Genomic DNA, 16,274 nt, shown 5'->3' on the forward strand with positions numbered 1-16,274 from the left:
AAACTCAGTTCCAAACACAAGTAATTTCACAAAGGCATATTCTACTTTCTTCTCTAGCAATGTCAAGATTTTGGGAAACAGAAATTAAGTAGTTCAAAGGACCAAAAGGTAAAAGTCAAGACACCTCTTGCTCTCTAACTCCAGACAATACTGTTAGCAGATGACAACGGCTCAATACAAGCAAGACCATTTAGAAATCCCTGATGATCATGATTTGGATTGATAATTAAGATCAACAGGATATCAGCTACTGAGGAGTTAATTTTGCTCTTTTGTACTCTGAGCCAAAATGATCTGCCTTGGGATGGAGTCTCAAATGTTCTGAAGCACAAACAATGTGAAAAAGGCGAACAACCAGGAGTCAGGAGATATTTCTGGGTCCAGCTGCTACCAAGTAGTTAGGCAGCCCTGGGCGAATCACATGCCCTGGCTGTGAAAACGTTTTGCCAGTTCCACTGTTCTGTGATTCAAACACTACTAGCCGGCTTAAGGTATCCTAAATCAGATTTTCCCTTTGCTTGTCATTTTCATGAAGGAGAAAAATAAACTTGGTATAAACATCAAATTTGATGATTTTATACTTTCCAGTGAGAGAACACATATTTAGTAGAAAATATTAAATCTATCTAAATCAATGCAAACTATCATATGGTTCTACCACTGATTAATAATAGTAACTTTAATTACTGAGTAGGGTGGAAGAAGTATGTGACATACCATGGGAATTAATTGCTATTTTACTTGGTTATACAATTATTTCAAAAGTATTAGTAATGTGAATTCAGGTCAGCTCTGTGGAGTGTAGCCACTCTGTCTCATCCAAAGGGTGTTACAAACCTCTCTATTCGTCTCTATTATGATTTTCAAAACATATAAAAACAAAGAAATCCAAACAAACAAAAATAGAGGCTTGGTTATGATATGAGAGATTCTGCTGTTAATAAAGTTTGGGAAGGGCAACACTTAACATATTATATCACAGGCACCTGCTTCTTCACTGGAATGTTTAACAAAACTGGAAACTCAGCTGAACTGAGGCTAAAGACAACTGTGGACATCCTTCTTAGAACTTTTAAATAAATCGAAGAGTAATTTCAAATGGCTCCCTCCCTCCCTCCCCAGTCCCGCCATTTCTCCAAATCTATACTCAGACTCCAGCTGTGATGAACAGAAGAGACTGTCCATTTGGGGAGGAAAGGCCTCACTTGGAACCAATTCTCCTTCACCCTGACTGACTTTTCCAGACTGCATCTTACTTATTATTCAAAGAGTAGTCTAAAGAGCATAAGCCATTTGCATTCAGAAAGTGGCACTTGTATCAAAGGTTACATTGCAATGGTTTTTACACACTTTCCTCCAAAATGTAAAAACTAGCTCCAAGCCCCGCTCTCTCTGCTTAATTTATAACCTGTCATTAGAATACCTTTAAGCTTCTAAGAACCAATTTTTCAGCTGAAAATGACAAATGGCTCAGTTTTAGACACTCAACCTAGAAGACAGGATCCTTGAGCCACAAAAAATGTAATGGGCACTTTACATAATTTTTAGTATATATGCTGAGAAATTCACTTAAAGGTAAATTCTAGTTTTTCAATCTACTTAAGGAGTGAAATTCGGGTTAATGTTTTAAGAAGTTCCCTGTTATTTTCAGGTAATTATTTCTCTCTCACAAAAAAAATCCAGTAATGTGATTGTACTATGCAAGGTCAGATCTACGGGTACAAATTATACACATGCATGTTTATGAACAGGTTTTGGACACACTCAAAAGTGAGGCCTTTTAAACGTCTGCCTCAAGAAACCTACAGAAATATTCTAAAGAGAGAGAGAGAGCATATCAACATTAACCTGTCATGTTTTTCAAGCACATGTGTTTCTGTTTCCCATTAACAGCATTTTAGTTAAAATCAAACACCACACATTACAGCAAAACACTATAGTATGTAAAAACCTAACACAACACACCACAATACAATACAATGCAATACAGTAAGGGGGAAAATGGTATTGGATATATTTGTTACATTCTGAATCAAACCAACAGACTACTGTGTAAACAAAACGGTAAGGTAACACTTCCAAACAGACCGAACATTTATCCACCAAGAATGCACAATAAGCCAGCAGTCCACTGTAGAGATTCACTCAGCATAATGGTTATTGGAAAATCACAAAGAATAGTGTGATAAATTACAAAATGTTATGCTGTTCTACCTAATAATTCAAATAAGAGAGACAGATGGTAGTTGTTAGTTTTCTGTTGGTGTTTTAACATCTCCATTGATTGTTTGATGCTTTGTTTTTTATTCGAATTTGTTAGTTGGTATGTTTGTTTTGTTTAATATATTGACTGCACCATGCTTATTGTTGTGTTGGTAGAAGAGGACATACGTGAATATACATAGAAAGGCCATATGGAGGTTCTCACGGAGAGATTCTGATACTCCATAACTCTGTTGTTCAGAATTTCAACTGAAATGGAAGAAAAAAAAAGAGAAATATTGGAGGGTTATTGAAGTAGGGGTCAGGATACTTGGTTCTTGTTCCAGTTCTGTGTGTGAACCATATGCCAAGATATTCCCCACTCTGAATCTACGAAAATCGAGCTGTTGGAAATGCTCACTAAGGAGTCACATAGCATGACAGTCTGATAGTCTGTGGTTCTCGCTGAGTGACAGTGTGGACAGTTGCCCTAAGTTAACAGAGATACACTCGGTTGTTTAAGGCACTGTCTACACCATGAACATCCACCCATCCATCCACTTCCTCCAACAAGCATATATTGACAAAACATACTGGATTCCATTTTGAAATATGCAAATATTAGACAAACTTTAAACTTTTTATCTGTATGTTTTGGAGCCGTGCAGGAATAGCCTAAGTGTGAATTCTCGGTATACAGTATTTTACAAAATTACATTTTCGCACTCTGGAGAAATTTTCAACATCTGTTACATATTGCAATGATTATGATGTGCCAAATACCTCTAAATTTTCTAATGGAATCAAGTAAAAAAGAATCACTATTCCCAAACATGTTCTGTTGGAAAGTTAACTATATTTGACCACTTCTGTTTACCTTGATGTGAAGCAGCCCATGAGAATCAGGCAAGTGTTTACAAAGCCTATTATTCTCATGTTCGGTGCTGTTGCCAACTTGCCACTATCCAAAATGATACCCCTGAAAACGACTACAATATACAGCTACTTCAGTTATTCCGTGTACTCAAAGATGTCTTTTTTAAAACGCTCCTTATGATTGAAGGGACCTGTTATCTAATGTACAGCTATCTATATGCTCTGTCCAGAACAGTTAGTCTTCTGGGCCTGTGTGTCCTCAGCAGGAAAGAAATGCTAGCCAGGTTCTGGGGAACTAGTCCATCAAGAGAACAGAACTGTTGCCTTCTTTAACCAAGTGAAACACTCCAGGTGTGAGAACTTCAAGCTTTCAATGACTAATGGATGCAACTCAGAATCAGTGTATTTGTTTAATAACTCCCTATAATTATTAATTAAGATGCCTCAGCGTCTTGAGTGACTTTAAAAGTCACATGTTCCAAGTGAACAACTGCTCAAATTAAGTGTGTTGCCATTACGGGCTCTGGACCAGGCAAAGGAAATCAAAAGTGAAGGGGGAAAAATCCGAAAACAACAACAAAAATTACCAAAAAACAAGGTGCCATGATGTGAATGAAAATAATGATTAAATTACTAAATTATGTCACTCAAAATTGAAAACAGCTGGAGCAATTCTGCTAGACTTACATGGGAAGCAACACAAAGTGGCAGAATGTGAAAGCGCTATTTTCCATAATGTCTTTAGAAAAAGCATACTGCCTACTGTCTTTAAGATAACCATCTTAATCAAATTGTGACAAAATTACTTTGCTTTATTTCAATTAAAATAAAACAAAGCTAGAAAAATGTTAAAAGATTAAAATTCAAAATCGATCTGTGCCTTTGGCTAACCAATCATACCCCTTTAATAATGGGAAAACATTTGGGAATTTGTAAGCTCATTGGGAAAATACAATAACAGCTGTTATTTTCATATTAAAAAATTGCATATTTGCTGTCCATATTTCATTGTGGAAAATTTAGAATGCTTAAATCAAGCTGTACGTTATAAGCAGTGCCTATTAATGAAAATATTTACCCAAGTCTTTAGCAAATGCAACTGTGTAGATAAAAGATATAACCTACAAATATTATATTAATACTTAAAGAGACTTACTGTTCTACTGGTAACTTCTACATCTGTGAAACAAACATGCTGCTATTCAGTTCATCTATTGATAATGGGGGTATCTATAGTAGTAAAAAAGATTTTAGATTAAAATAGTTTCTTGAGAGAATTCCATTTATTTTGTTCACTCCTTGGACATGGTAATCAATAACCGTAACCAATTTCACAGAAAAATTTAGACATACTAACCATATCCAATAATAGTTAACTTTGCGAAAAGCACAAGGTTAGAATGTGGTTTGTTTCCCCAAAGGATTAATGCTCTGTGTCCTAAATGTTTATCATACTTGTAATTGAAACAGCAGTGGAACTTGCAGTCTTTAAGAGTGGTTACCACTTTAACAAGGCAAAATGGCCATAATATTACACAATAATTATTGTAAGTATCTCCTTATAATTTCAAGACTCACCCCAAATTCATAATTTGCCTTGTGACTGCCTGTAAAAACCTCAAGCAAATGAAAATTAAAACAACACAAGCACATCTCATGTCGGTATGAGAAGGAATTTCGGATGTAATCACTGGGTAATGATAAGCATATCTGTGCCTTGGAAAGAAATGTGTTATCTTTCTTTCCAGTAGATCTAAAGGTAAAGGTGATGATAGTACTAAGTGAAAGTTCAAACGCAATAACCAAAAATGGTAGTCAACTAAAATAAATTCTCCTCTCAACCAATGAAGAAACATTTAAAAAATATTTAGTATATACCTTTGAGGATTGGTGTGGTAGCAACAACTATATATATAAGATGTCAAGAGTGACATCTGTAACCAATTAAAAAAGAACACTCTGCTGACTCATCTCAGGATGAGCAGCAAAGCAGGAACATCCCTCTAGAATATACACAAAAAGAGAAATTCTAAATGTAACAATGGCTAAAGAAACACTTAAGAATAGGGACTAATGTCTCTCACCAATCCCAAAAGCATATACTGTGCCTTACCAACACACCGTAGTTAGCTAGGTCTGAACAGGTGAAATAAATGGCCAAACCTGATTGATTGTAGTTGTTGCAGCGAAGGGAACGCTGGTGGCAGGTGGTGTTGCTGCAGACACAGTGGTAGGTGTAGCACCGTGCATCATGGGCACTTTCAGTAGGAAATCATGGAAGCAACACACGAGGGGGTGGAGCATTTACGTAACCGTGACATACACGATGGAATGGGGCGTGGCAGGTATCACAGCAACAAGCCATGTAACATCATCATGATGGATACACCAGGGTGCAACATGCAATCACAGTCAGTGCAAAGCAACACAGCATGGAAGGGGGAAATATTTAAAAAGAGAAAAGGGGAAAGCCAATTATAGTTACCATTAAGGAAAATGGAATCATTCTCAACATTTAGTTAGTTTTTGAGCAGAATCACACTGTAGTTGACTTCAAGGGCCAAATTTTCAGAAGGGGTTACAATGGGTACCTATGACAAATCTGAGTTTACCAAGGCTATCTCTGTGGACAGCTAGTCAAGCAGAAATCGCTATGAACAGCTAGTCAAGCAGAAAAGTAACTGGGTTGCGCATTCAAAACGGGAGTAGGGAACTGTGAATTGGTGTTTGGTTTCGCTAACTCATGACAGACATGAGTGCTGTCACTGGATTTGCAGGTGCAAAGATATACTTACCTGATCTGTATACAAAAAGATCGTAGTTTGCTTGGTGGGTATGTGGTAGGGGAGCAGATAAAGAATACAGTGGCCTATGCACGCAGGTTTTTCAGCACACCTCTGGCAAACCCCTTGCACACTTAGGCTACTTATGAAACAACATAGGCCATTTATTTATTGTTTCATAAACAGCCGAAATTTCCAAGGGGTACTTCATAGTAAATATCCAACAAAATCTTGTCTTCACTGCAATATTACAGCGACAATGACTAGCAGCTGCAACATCTCTTTCAGGCTGATTTCTCTTTGCCTTTTCTAGTTTCTATGTCATTTTGAAAGCTTCTGGGATGCTTTCCTTATTTCTAGCTCATTTTGGATAGCAAGCCAAGGAATTAATGTGTGAATGGCATGTGTGCATATGTGATAATTTGCATCTATAATATATCGATTGAATTCAGATTTTCTGAAAGTCTACAGAGAAAATGAATGGCCTGGAGAGAGGAAAATCAACACATGCAACGTCACAGAAACCACAAATGTACCCCAAATGGTGATTAACAGAAACTCTGTAGTTATCTCTCATGCTCATCTCATCTCTAGTTATCCATTACCTATCAACATCCCTTATTGTAGCACATGCCAATTCTAAAAACACTCTTGTTTTCCCTTTGGGAGCACAACAACTGTGCAGAAAGCAGCACCACTGAAGCATGCAGTTTGCATTCCTACACTGAGCTCTTAGGTGAAAGGACAAGGGAGCAGAGTCACAAAATGGGAAGATGGAGACACATTTCACGAACTTGCAGAAGTATGCTCTTCTAATCATATGCATATGATGCTTCTGTTAGTACCAGTGGAAATGTTTTTAATTCTGACAGAGCACAGCTAATAACAGGGGCCTTCTGACAGAGCACAGCTAATAACAGGGGCCTCACCTGTTAGTGAGTGCTACGACTATGTAGTTGTCATTTTGACCTTTTTGTTTTATCTTGATAAACCTGTTAGTCCCTTTTGGGCTCTGCATCGACTTTGGTTGACCAATGGGATGGAGGTCAAGCTGTTGCGAACTCTCAAAAAGGATAAAAGGAACTGGATTGATATGAGATGGTGGGGTGAGGTGGGATAATTCCTCCCTGTATGGAACAGAGCTATTTTCTCCTGGTCTGTTCCTGGCGCCCATGGAAACTATAGGAGCTGTGAACTCCCTAGGAGTTCTGAGAGGGAAACAAGTCCCTTTCCTTGTCTTCTTCAGTGTTAGTGATGTACAAAATGGTTTCGAGATGGCTACCATATTGAATAGGTGGCTAATTAAAGGATCTGTGTGCAACTGGTTATTAAAAATCACATACCCCCAAAGAGTCATTTTGAAATGATTCTGTGGTGCCTGGTTTCCGTGCAGATGGCACTTCCTCCTAGAAATCATCACAAAACACTACAGAATGCTCTAGCTTTGCTTTTTTGCAACATCTGAGTATTGAATAATTTTGATCTTATGGATAACTTTTTTTTTTGGAGGAATTGTTATGTTGTACTTTACAAATTATACATTTAAAATATTTTAAATATTTTACAATTTCTTAGTAACAGATGTAAAGCTAAGAATAAAACTGCCCATTCTGGCTAGATAAGGAAATGTTTCAAAATATTTCAGCTACTATTTTTAGGGTGAAAATACAGAAATGGCAGGGTCGGTATTTGACCACAGTGGCAACCAACTGTGAGAGTGTAGGACTGTTGTGATTCCACAAAGACATGTAACAGACAGCACCATATTAAACCTTAAATACTCAGAAAATGTCCAGCCACGTCATCCAGTTGCTTGTCTCTTTCATAGTCACGACAGAAAAACACTTTCTTTCAGACTGTAAAAAGTTGAGAATTTTTGTACAAAACCTACCAATACTTGAAGCAGGTACCATGCACAGTATTGGCCCTGTACACCATGCAGAAAAGCGTGAAAAGTAAAGAAAAGAGATATTTCATTATTGAAGTTTTACTGATAGAAATAATTTCTAACTAGAAAGATATTCTTAGCAATATTAATCAATCAGCACATGCATATCCAGTAATCTCCCATGCTCACAATTACAGCTTAAGATCCCAAACCCAGTTAATCAAAGTAATTCTTGGATTCTTAGGTATAAAAATGAACATTAATTTTTCTTTAAAGGTATTAGCTCACTTAAATTACATATTTATTCTGGACGAATACATCCTAAGTGATTTTGATTATGAAAGGAAGAATTTTAATTTATTATACAGACAATTTTCAAAATATGCACCAGGATCTGGCAGCTGGTGCCAATAAGTTGTACTTAGGGCACTAATCTATTATCATTGCTTTCTCCACCTCGCAACCAAGGACTTGACTGTGAACATATGGCAAATAGGCTTTTCATCAAGAGGGGGCTCTCAGCCTGACAAGTTTTTCTTTTGCTATTAATTAAGGAGAAAGGGTTTCTTCTGATGTTTTTGCTTGTAAATCTAGATTTTAAATTAGCCAAATCCAGCCCAACAAGTCTAAAAATTGTGTTTTTAAATGATATCATGAGGAACTATTGTGGTCAGTTAACTAGACAAAAGACTGGATTTTTATGGCTTCTTTCAAAATTAATTAACTGATTAATGTATCAGTTAACCAATGGGTTTCTTCACGTCCAGGCATACAATACCATGTGCTTAGTATGTTTATAATAAACAAGGTTTCTAAATTAATTTTTAAAGCATGTAACTTTCATTTAACAGTTTCCAAACTGGGGCATTTATGATTCTGACAAAAAAAAAAAAATCTACCATACTCCCAGGGGTTAGTATTTTCAACTTATTCCTAAGAGACTATATGCTTGTTCTTAAAGTACTGAACCACTGGAAGAAAAGTAATTCCCCTCATATATGATATTTGTTTGACCTCAGCTCTTCTGCTTCTGGGCCTTGCATGAATGCTGGTTTGAGACCATATCTGGTCATGGAAATAATTTCATTTTGCCAGCTACAAATCAACCAGCGGCATGTGGGATCTTGCCGGATCAGGGTTCGAACCCGTGTCCCCTGCACTGGCAGGTGGATTCTTAACCACTGTGCCACCAGGGAAGCCCCCTATGATATTTATTTGAAAAAATTATGGCTTAAATTTTTCTTTTCAATTTAGTGCAAAACTGTTATGCTATTAAATATAGTTGAATGTAGGAGGTAATAAAATATGCCACAAAGTGTCAGGAAAATGTGATAAACTGCTATATATTTTATATTAACTGGTTTAAGAGTTAGAGGCTAAAACTACCTGTTTTAGATATATACTATGCTGTATTATATTGTAAATGCAAGGGTAGTTTTATTATAACTATCTTTGGCATATCAAAGATATATGGACTACCTATTTTTGCAATGCTGAAGCTTGGAAACTTCCTTTTTTTTTTTTTGAGGGCAGACCATTGTCTTTGAAAGTGATACCTAAGAATCAAGGAATTAGTTTGAGACTAAAACAAGTGAATCAAACATGAGAAGCAAAAATTAGGAAATGCTCAAAAGAAAAATGTTGACAGTGTTTCCTAGTTTGATTTCAAAACCATTAATTTTCAGGAATCACAGGAAAACAGTTTGTTCAGTGTACAAACAGATTGAGCATGCTGCCTTGTTTTATTTCTAACCACAGTATCTGTTGACCGTTCTCACATAAATGCTCTTTGGAAGCTGGTGGGCACTGTATTCATTCGCAACATCAAGCAACTCATGGTGCCCAGAGCCCCGTTCTCACCTGCAGGGATAAATGCCGGCTGCGGGAGTTGCAGGTTAGCCAGAGCCTGCTGGCAGTGGAAAACACTGGGATTAAAGACCGGGGTGGCACCATTGGTCTTTTCAAGTGCCGATCTCTTTGGTATCAGTTGAAGTGCACCGGGCTGCAGGGCCTGTGAGGGAAGGGTGGATTAATAAATAGTATTAAGGAAAGTAAAATATGTACACAAACCAAGCAAGCAGCAGTTAGATAAGGTCTGGCCTGGGAACCCTTTGCAAGGGTCGTCATTGAGCAAGGTAACCAACTTCAGAGATGAAGCCGTTGACTATATGAGTACATACTCAGTCCAAAACAGAAAATAAACATACAGGGGGGAAAAGAAGCTTTTCAACGTCACTAATTTAGACAAATTAATGAAGCTGAAAAGGACCTCATCGTGTGGGCTGGATGCGACAGGATGCTGTTGCCAGCAAATAATCATTTAAAATTAACATCTAAAGGATGCTCATCTCCTAACCTATTAAAATGAGATCAGCAGAAGCAACAGATATAGCAGGAAAGAAATTTTTGCCAGTTACAATTCCAATATAAATCTAGGAGATAAATGGTATGTAGGTGAAAAAACAGATGTCAGTAGATCAGAGTCTAAAGCTCCAAAATCCAAAATTCAATTTATACAAGGATTTCAGGTCCAAACCCTATAACTGTATATTTCCCAACTAACATGTAAGGAAAAAACAAATGAATTAATCTGCCCCCGCCACCTCACCCAGATACCATAGATAGTTAGCAAAATGTATGCAATTCTCACTTATAGAGACTTGCTGTGCATTTCGATATGTATTGCCTGCTTTGTTGTAACGTTTAATTCTGAAACCTCTTAGCGTTTTAAAATCCTCCTTTCATGTCTACAATTCTTTCAAAATCCCACTGTGCTTAAAATATTCAGTCAAAGCTCCCCCTGGATCAGATTCATTGGAGAAATTTGACATTACTTTACATTTTTTCCTCAGCAGATTGCACAGTACTTAAAAAACTTGTCCCAGCAACAACGATTGGGTATGCTCCAAATCCTTAAGGAGACGGGCACACTTATGCTGAGTATCTAGCCTTCCACAAGCCGAAAAGGGGCATGCCATGACCTCCTTATTCCTATGGACAAGAAGGCCTAATGATACCTCTATTTTCATTTGGGAAATAAATATCACCCCTCCAAGTCTTTCCTTTTAAATGCATACAAGCTGCTTTCAGTAAAGTCAACCTGAGCTATGCACACGAACGCGAACAGGGTAAAAATCTCTGCTTCGCAAAGCGTTTCAACTCTGAATCTTTAAAATATAGAAAGCTTAAATTTCTTCATGCAGCCTCCTTTGTTTAATCTTACCTCAAACAAATTCCTATGGGCCAGTGTTACTTTACCTTTAAGACGCTGCTCTGATCAGCCACTCAGAAAAGAATTCTATATTGACGTTCAAAAGTACCAGTTGAAGACCTTACTATATATAGTATGTTTAACTCTCTACATGGAAATTTGGGGCTGACTTATATGCATTGTAACAAACACACCAAAAACATCAGAAATAGGCACATACATACGAAGGCTCCATGACTGAGCATTGGACAGGTAGGTACACCATGGCACAGGCATGGTATTCCTTGTACATCCCATGCATATGAGAACCTTTAATTTTAGGGGGCCAACTGTATTCCTCTCCTTTACAACAGGGTGCGTTTTTTCTGAACTGTGTGCCACCAACAGAAATAATCTAACAATTGGAGGCTTAAATTCTGCATTGAATATTCTGGATTCCTTCCTATTTTCATAGCTTAAAATTCCCTCATTCAAAATAATTTAAGACAAAAGATATTTGGTGAATGAAGTCTTTTTTAACGTTCATTAACAAATTCTGCTGTCCAGATCAAGGCAGAAAATAAGTTTGTTCTATTTTGGTACTCAGCTCTTTCACAAAGTATTGGGTTCAGTTCTGAGAGAGCAGGGGTACTGAGAAAGAGAACAAGTCCAAATTTGGGGTGTTTGGCTTAGGGAAAGGACATGAGAATCAGGCTCCTATGAAATAGGGATTGGCATGTTTTGCAATAAACTAAGTGTAAGTTCCAGTTACAACAAGATAGGTTTTAACTTAGTATGAGGAAAACCTTCTCAACAAATAGGGATGTCTGAAAATAAATGTATCTCTCTTATGAAAAGGAAAGGTCTCTGTCATGGGCTTCAGGGTCATGGAGGTGATTTTTTTCCCACAGTCGGGAAAAATGAGGTTTCCTCAGGGTTTTGCCCCTTATTGGGGTTATACCCTATTACATGAGGAAAAGCCCAGACTATAAAAGAAATGAATAGCCCACAGCCTATCAAAATAATTGACAGCTGTGACAAGCGTAAGTAATCATAATTCCTATTTTTTAACCTATCACACTATAGTGTTATGCAAATAGTTTCCTACCTCCTATCTTTTCGTGGTTCAGTAGGACTAACTTTTCCCCCAAATTTACTTACTAGGGCAACTCAATAGGCAGACCTCTTCTCCAACCATGTAGAAATTCCCCCCCCCACCCAGCCTTGGCTGGCTGCTGACTTGAAATCATTAACCTTTGGGAAATTAGAACCTATTTTCCACCCCATCCTCCAAGTCCTCTGTTTGTGAAAGGCATTAAGGATGTTACCAGCAAAGTGACCATCTAGGTGGCTCACGGGGCAGAAAGGCAACTTTCTGCCTTTTTACGATATTAAGGTTAGTTAGGCTATAAAAACCACTCCAAAATAATTTACTGTTTAAGTTGTATAATTTACTCTTTCTTAAAAAGTGGGAGAAAAAGCACAGTAAGTTAAAATCATTAGGAAAGATTTTAAATAGTTATCTTTAGAAAATTTTAGTGAACTAGAATAAATAGGTTCTCTCTTTTCCAGCTTATAACCTGGGCAATTCATTTTAAGGTCCCCTCATGACTATCCAAGATCATGGTTCCAGGATATTAGACAAATTGAGGGCTATAAGAATCATTTATCCCCAAACAGTCGACGAGTCCTGGCCTGTTCTTACCATGGCAGTGGCAGCTGAATGGTTCATCTGGTGATGAGCTGCCTTGAGTCTGGCTTGCAAGTGCGCAGGAGGATGAAAGTACTTGCATTTCTCCCGGGAGCATCGACCTTTGATATAATCCATGCAGATGGTCACGGTATTATCACTTGCCTCAATCATGGAAACATCAGTAGGGTGAGCATAGCGGCAATCGTTCTCACCACGGGTACAATTTCCACGCTGAAATTCACGGCAAACCTTAAAGAAAAAAAAATCACATTGATGCTTGGAAGGTGATTAGCTTTTATTTATTTTGCCAGTGAACGTATAAGAGCAACAGTATACATTCTTTTGTCATCTATTTAGGAAAAATTCTAAAAGCTGAAGGATAATGTCGAGCCATATTCACTATGAGATGTAAACCTAAACAAAATTTCTATTCCGAGGAAGAAAAACTCCAATCTTCCCAAAGGAAAAGTTTGTCTACTTTCCTTACATTGAAATGCAAGTATCGTTGAAAACCAGTTTTTAATCCTCCACTTGATACACAGCCTAAAGTGTAATTAGCTAAGTTTGCAAGAGGGGGTTATTTTGTTAAGCTCCAAGATGTGTCTTTATCACACAGCAATGTGCTTTCTTTTGTTTTTAAATTAATTTATTTATTTTTGGCTGCATTGGGTCTTCGTTGCTGCGCGGGGGCTTTCTCTAGTTGTGGCTAGCGGGGACCACTCTTCATTGCGGTGCGCGGGCTTCTCATTGCGGTGGCTTCTAGTTACGGAGCACGGGCTCTAGGTGCGCGGGCTTCAGTAGTTGTGGCACACAGGCTCAGTAGTTGTGGCTTGCGGGCTCTAGAGTGTAGGCTCAGTAGTTGTGGTGCACAGGCTTAGTTGCTCCGCAGCGCGTGGGATCTTCCTGGACCAGGGCTCGAACCGTGTCCCCTGCATTGGCAGGCAGATTCTTAACCACTGCGCCACCAGGGAAGTCCGGCAATGTGCTTTTTACAAGCAGACTTGTGGACCATGACTAAAGGACACGCACAGATTCCAGTTCAATACATGGCAAGGCATTTAAGGAGCTGCCAATGGAGCTGACTTTTTGATTATTCTAGCAAGTAGAGACTCATCAACGAATACAGTAATCCCACTCTGCAAAGCTGGAGCCTGGCTGAAAGGAGCATTCCCACCAGACTTTCTGCGCCATAGCAAAGGAGATGCACAGTCTGCAGCTGGGTGCACTAAGACATTGTTTGACCTACTATACAACCGTGCACTTCATAACAGGGTAAAATTGCAGTAATAAAATGTCTAACATTTCTCTGAAGTTATATTCCATAAGCTTAAAATTCAGATGTACTTATTTAAAGCATTGAAAACATTGGGCTCTAAGAATGTTTATGCATAAGGTTAATATCTACCCCATAGGGATTTATATATTTCTACACAAATACCTCCAGTTTATCTGAACGCATCGGTTTTGGACCAGGAGCTCCTGGCAGTGGGAGAGGCGGGTTTCCAGAAATCAGCACAGGTGCATTTGGTAAAAGTTCGGCAGGGACCAGGCCCATCCCAGGATGAGGTAAGTAGGGATTGAAAGCCATGGCAGGATTAGCTGCCAGGGATGGAGTCACAGGAAAAGAAGTCTGTATGATTAAAAGAGAAAAAAAGGTGTTAGAGGTCAATAGAATATTCCTATTATTACACAAGGAAGCATTCTTTCAAAAAGCTCAAGTCATATCAAAAGTTACCATTGTATTTTCTGCTTTATTTTTAGTCTCATACTAATTCCCATAAAGGAGGAGTTCCTTTTAAAACCACAAATCTCTTTGAGTAACAAATTTATTGGTAAGCTGATAAGCCAAGCCACATAATTTTAACAGTCATAAGTAAATTAAATCCCACTGATGGAGTCTGTTCCAAATGTGTTTTCTCTAGCACTTCCATTTTTACCTAAAAACCATGTCACCAACGATATCAAATACGTGGGCAATCTGCCTTATCTCCTCACACAAGCATGGCCTTTGCACACAGACTTCAGGTTCTCCCCCTTCATCCCACCCTCTTCCTTCCCTTCCCCTTCCTCGCAGTACTGCTTGGCTCCAAAGCTGCTGGTCCTACCATGGTTCCCAACTGCCCTACCAAACACTTGCTTCTTGGCCCTATCAATTAAGGAAGAAAGCAAGAAGGCAGGAAGAAAGGGGTAGATTTTGAAAAGTGAGAGCTGTAAGAGCTTCTTGCTGTCTATCTAAAATGAAATTAGTACGGTCATTTTTTTTTAGAGGTCTTATTTTACAAATGAATCTGACTTGCCTAGCCTTGTCTTTATCTGAGGGATCAGATGATGTGCACAGTTTAAAAGGGGGCCCTGAACATGCTACGAGAATCCCTATTAGGCAGGAAGAGATAACAGGATTATAAGGTACATACACTAGAGTATAACTTGTAAAGAAAAGTCTTGGAAATGCAAAGGAATCTTACTGGCTTTTCTATTTCTTTTTTATTAACAGGTTATTTTATTTGACTCAAATCTTATTGTAAACATCACAAAAAATGTTAATCTCCATAAATACTCAACCTTTATGGAGACAACAAAAAACTAATTTAGGCTAATTGAAAATAAATTCTGAACTGACAAATACATATAATGTATGGTAACACAGCATAGTTATAAACACTTCACTCTAGATGATACACAGTTTTGTTATCAATTCCCACTTAATCTAAATGGAAATTATTGAAAACTTTTAGTCAAACGTTTGGTTTTTCTTTTTTTTTGACATCTTTATTGGAGTATAATTGCTTTACATTGTTGTGTTAGTTTCTGCTGTATAACAAAGTGAATCAGCTGTACATATACATATATCCCCCTATCTCCTCCCTCTTGCGTCTCCCTCCCACCCTCCCTATCCCACCCCTCTAGAGTTTCATATATGTACTGCCTTTATTATCTGTAACCACATAATTTATCACTTTACTGTGCTGTTTTCCAGTTTGTTCCCTATGTGGGTGTCTTTTCTTCTCAATGTGGTCATAATTTCTTTGATAGTTCTCTTGTCTCCCCTATAGTACCCAATATATAGTGAATGACTGATATAATCAATAACGTAATTTAAAAATAATGTAAGCATTTTAATGAATGAATAACAAATCATGGTTAAATATAGTACATTTCTAATAGTGACTTTATAAGGTAGGTAGCGCATTGTCATGCAAATGGTGATGTCTCATGTATTACTAATAGCATTGTTCTTTCTTGCTTTCTTTTTATTTCTTTCACTAAAACAATAATCTGTTGCACTGCCAAGCTATGCCCACACCTTCTGCTAAATCACATTAATAGGAACAGCTCTAAATGCAGGTAGAATAGAAGTCTATTGAGTATGAAGTGAGGGGCGATCTATGTTCATGGCGCCACTCCCTAGTCGGACTTGAAACTTTCAATAGCACAGCCTTCTCCGTGAAACCCCTGTTATAAACAACATTCAGCTTGGAAGGAAGGACTTCCCCATTAGCACTCTACCTTAGATGAGTTTATCATTAGCTAACTGGCAAATCTGGAAGGGCAGAAAGAGCATGCCCCCTCCTCCCCAAACTGGCAAGACTCACCAGGGTTAAGCAGAGAAGGCATGGTGGCCAAGAGCTTTAAGAGGAAAGG

At 38.0% G+C, this 16,274-nt stretch overlaps 1 protein-coding gene across 2 annotated transcripts in view; it reads right to left on the bottom strand.

The window, feature by feature from the left end:
* Window positions 1-4,251: 4,251 nt before the first annotated feature.
* Window positions 4,252-16,274, bottom strand: part of MBNL3 (muscleblind like splicing regulator 3) — a 59,657-nt gene continuing 47,634 nt past the window's right edge. Inside the window, exons 3-8 of one of the 2 annotated variants that reach the window (XM_065900861.1) lie at window positions 14,071-14,262; window positions 12,645-12,881; window positions 9,610-9,655; window positions 7,753-7,788; window positions 5,242-5,336; window positions 4,252-4,308 (exon numbers count right to left, since the gene is read on the bottom strand). In XM_065900861.1, the coding sequence (XP_065756933.1) occupies window positions 4,252-4,308; window positions 5,242-5,336; window positions 7,753-7,788; window positions 9,610-9,655; window positions 12,645-12,881; window positions 14,071-14,262 (663 nt within the window). Of the gene's footprint in view, window positions 4,309-5,241; window positions 5,337-7,752; window positions 7,789-9,609; window positions 9,761-12,644; window positions 12,882-14,070; window positions 14,263-16,274 lie in introns of both variants that reach the window. The other variant, XM_065900859.1, reaches the window with a different exon arrangement.

The sequence above is a fragment of the Phocoena phocoena genome, chromosome X (assembly GCF_963924675.1).
Source record: "Phocoena phocoena chromosome X, mPhoPho1.1, whole genome shotgun sequence".
Classification (NCBI taxonomy): Eukaryota; Metazoa; Chordata; class Mammalia; order Artiodactyla; family Phocoenidae; genus Phocoena; species Phocoena phocoena.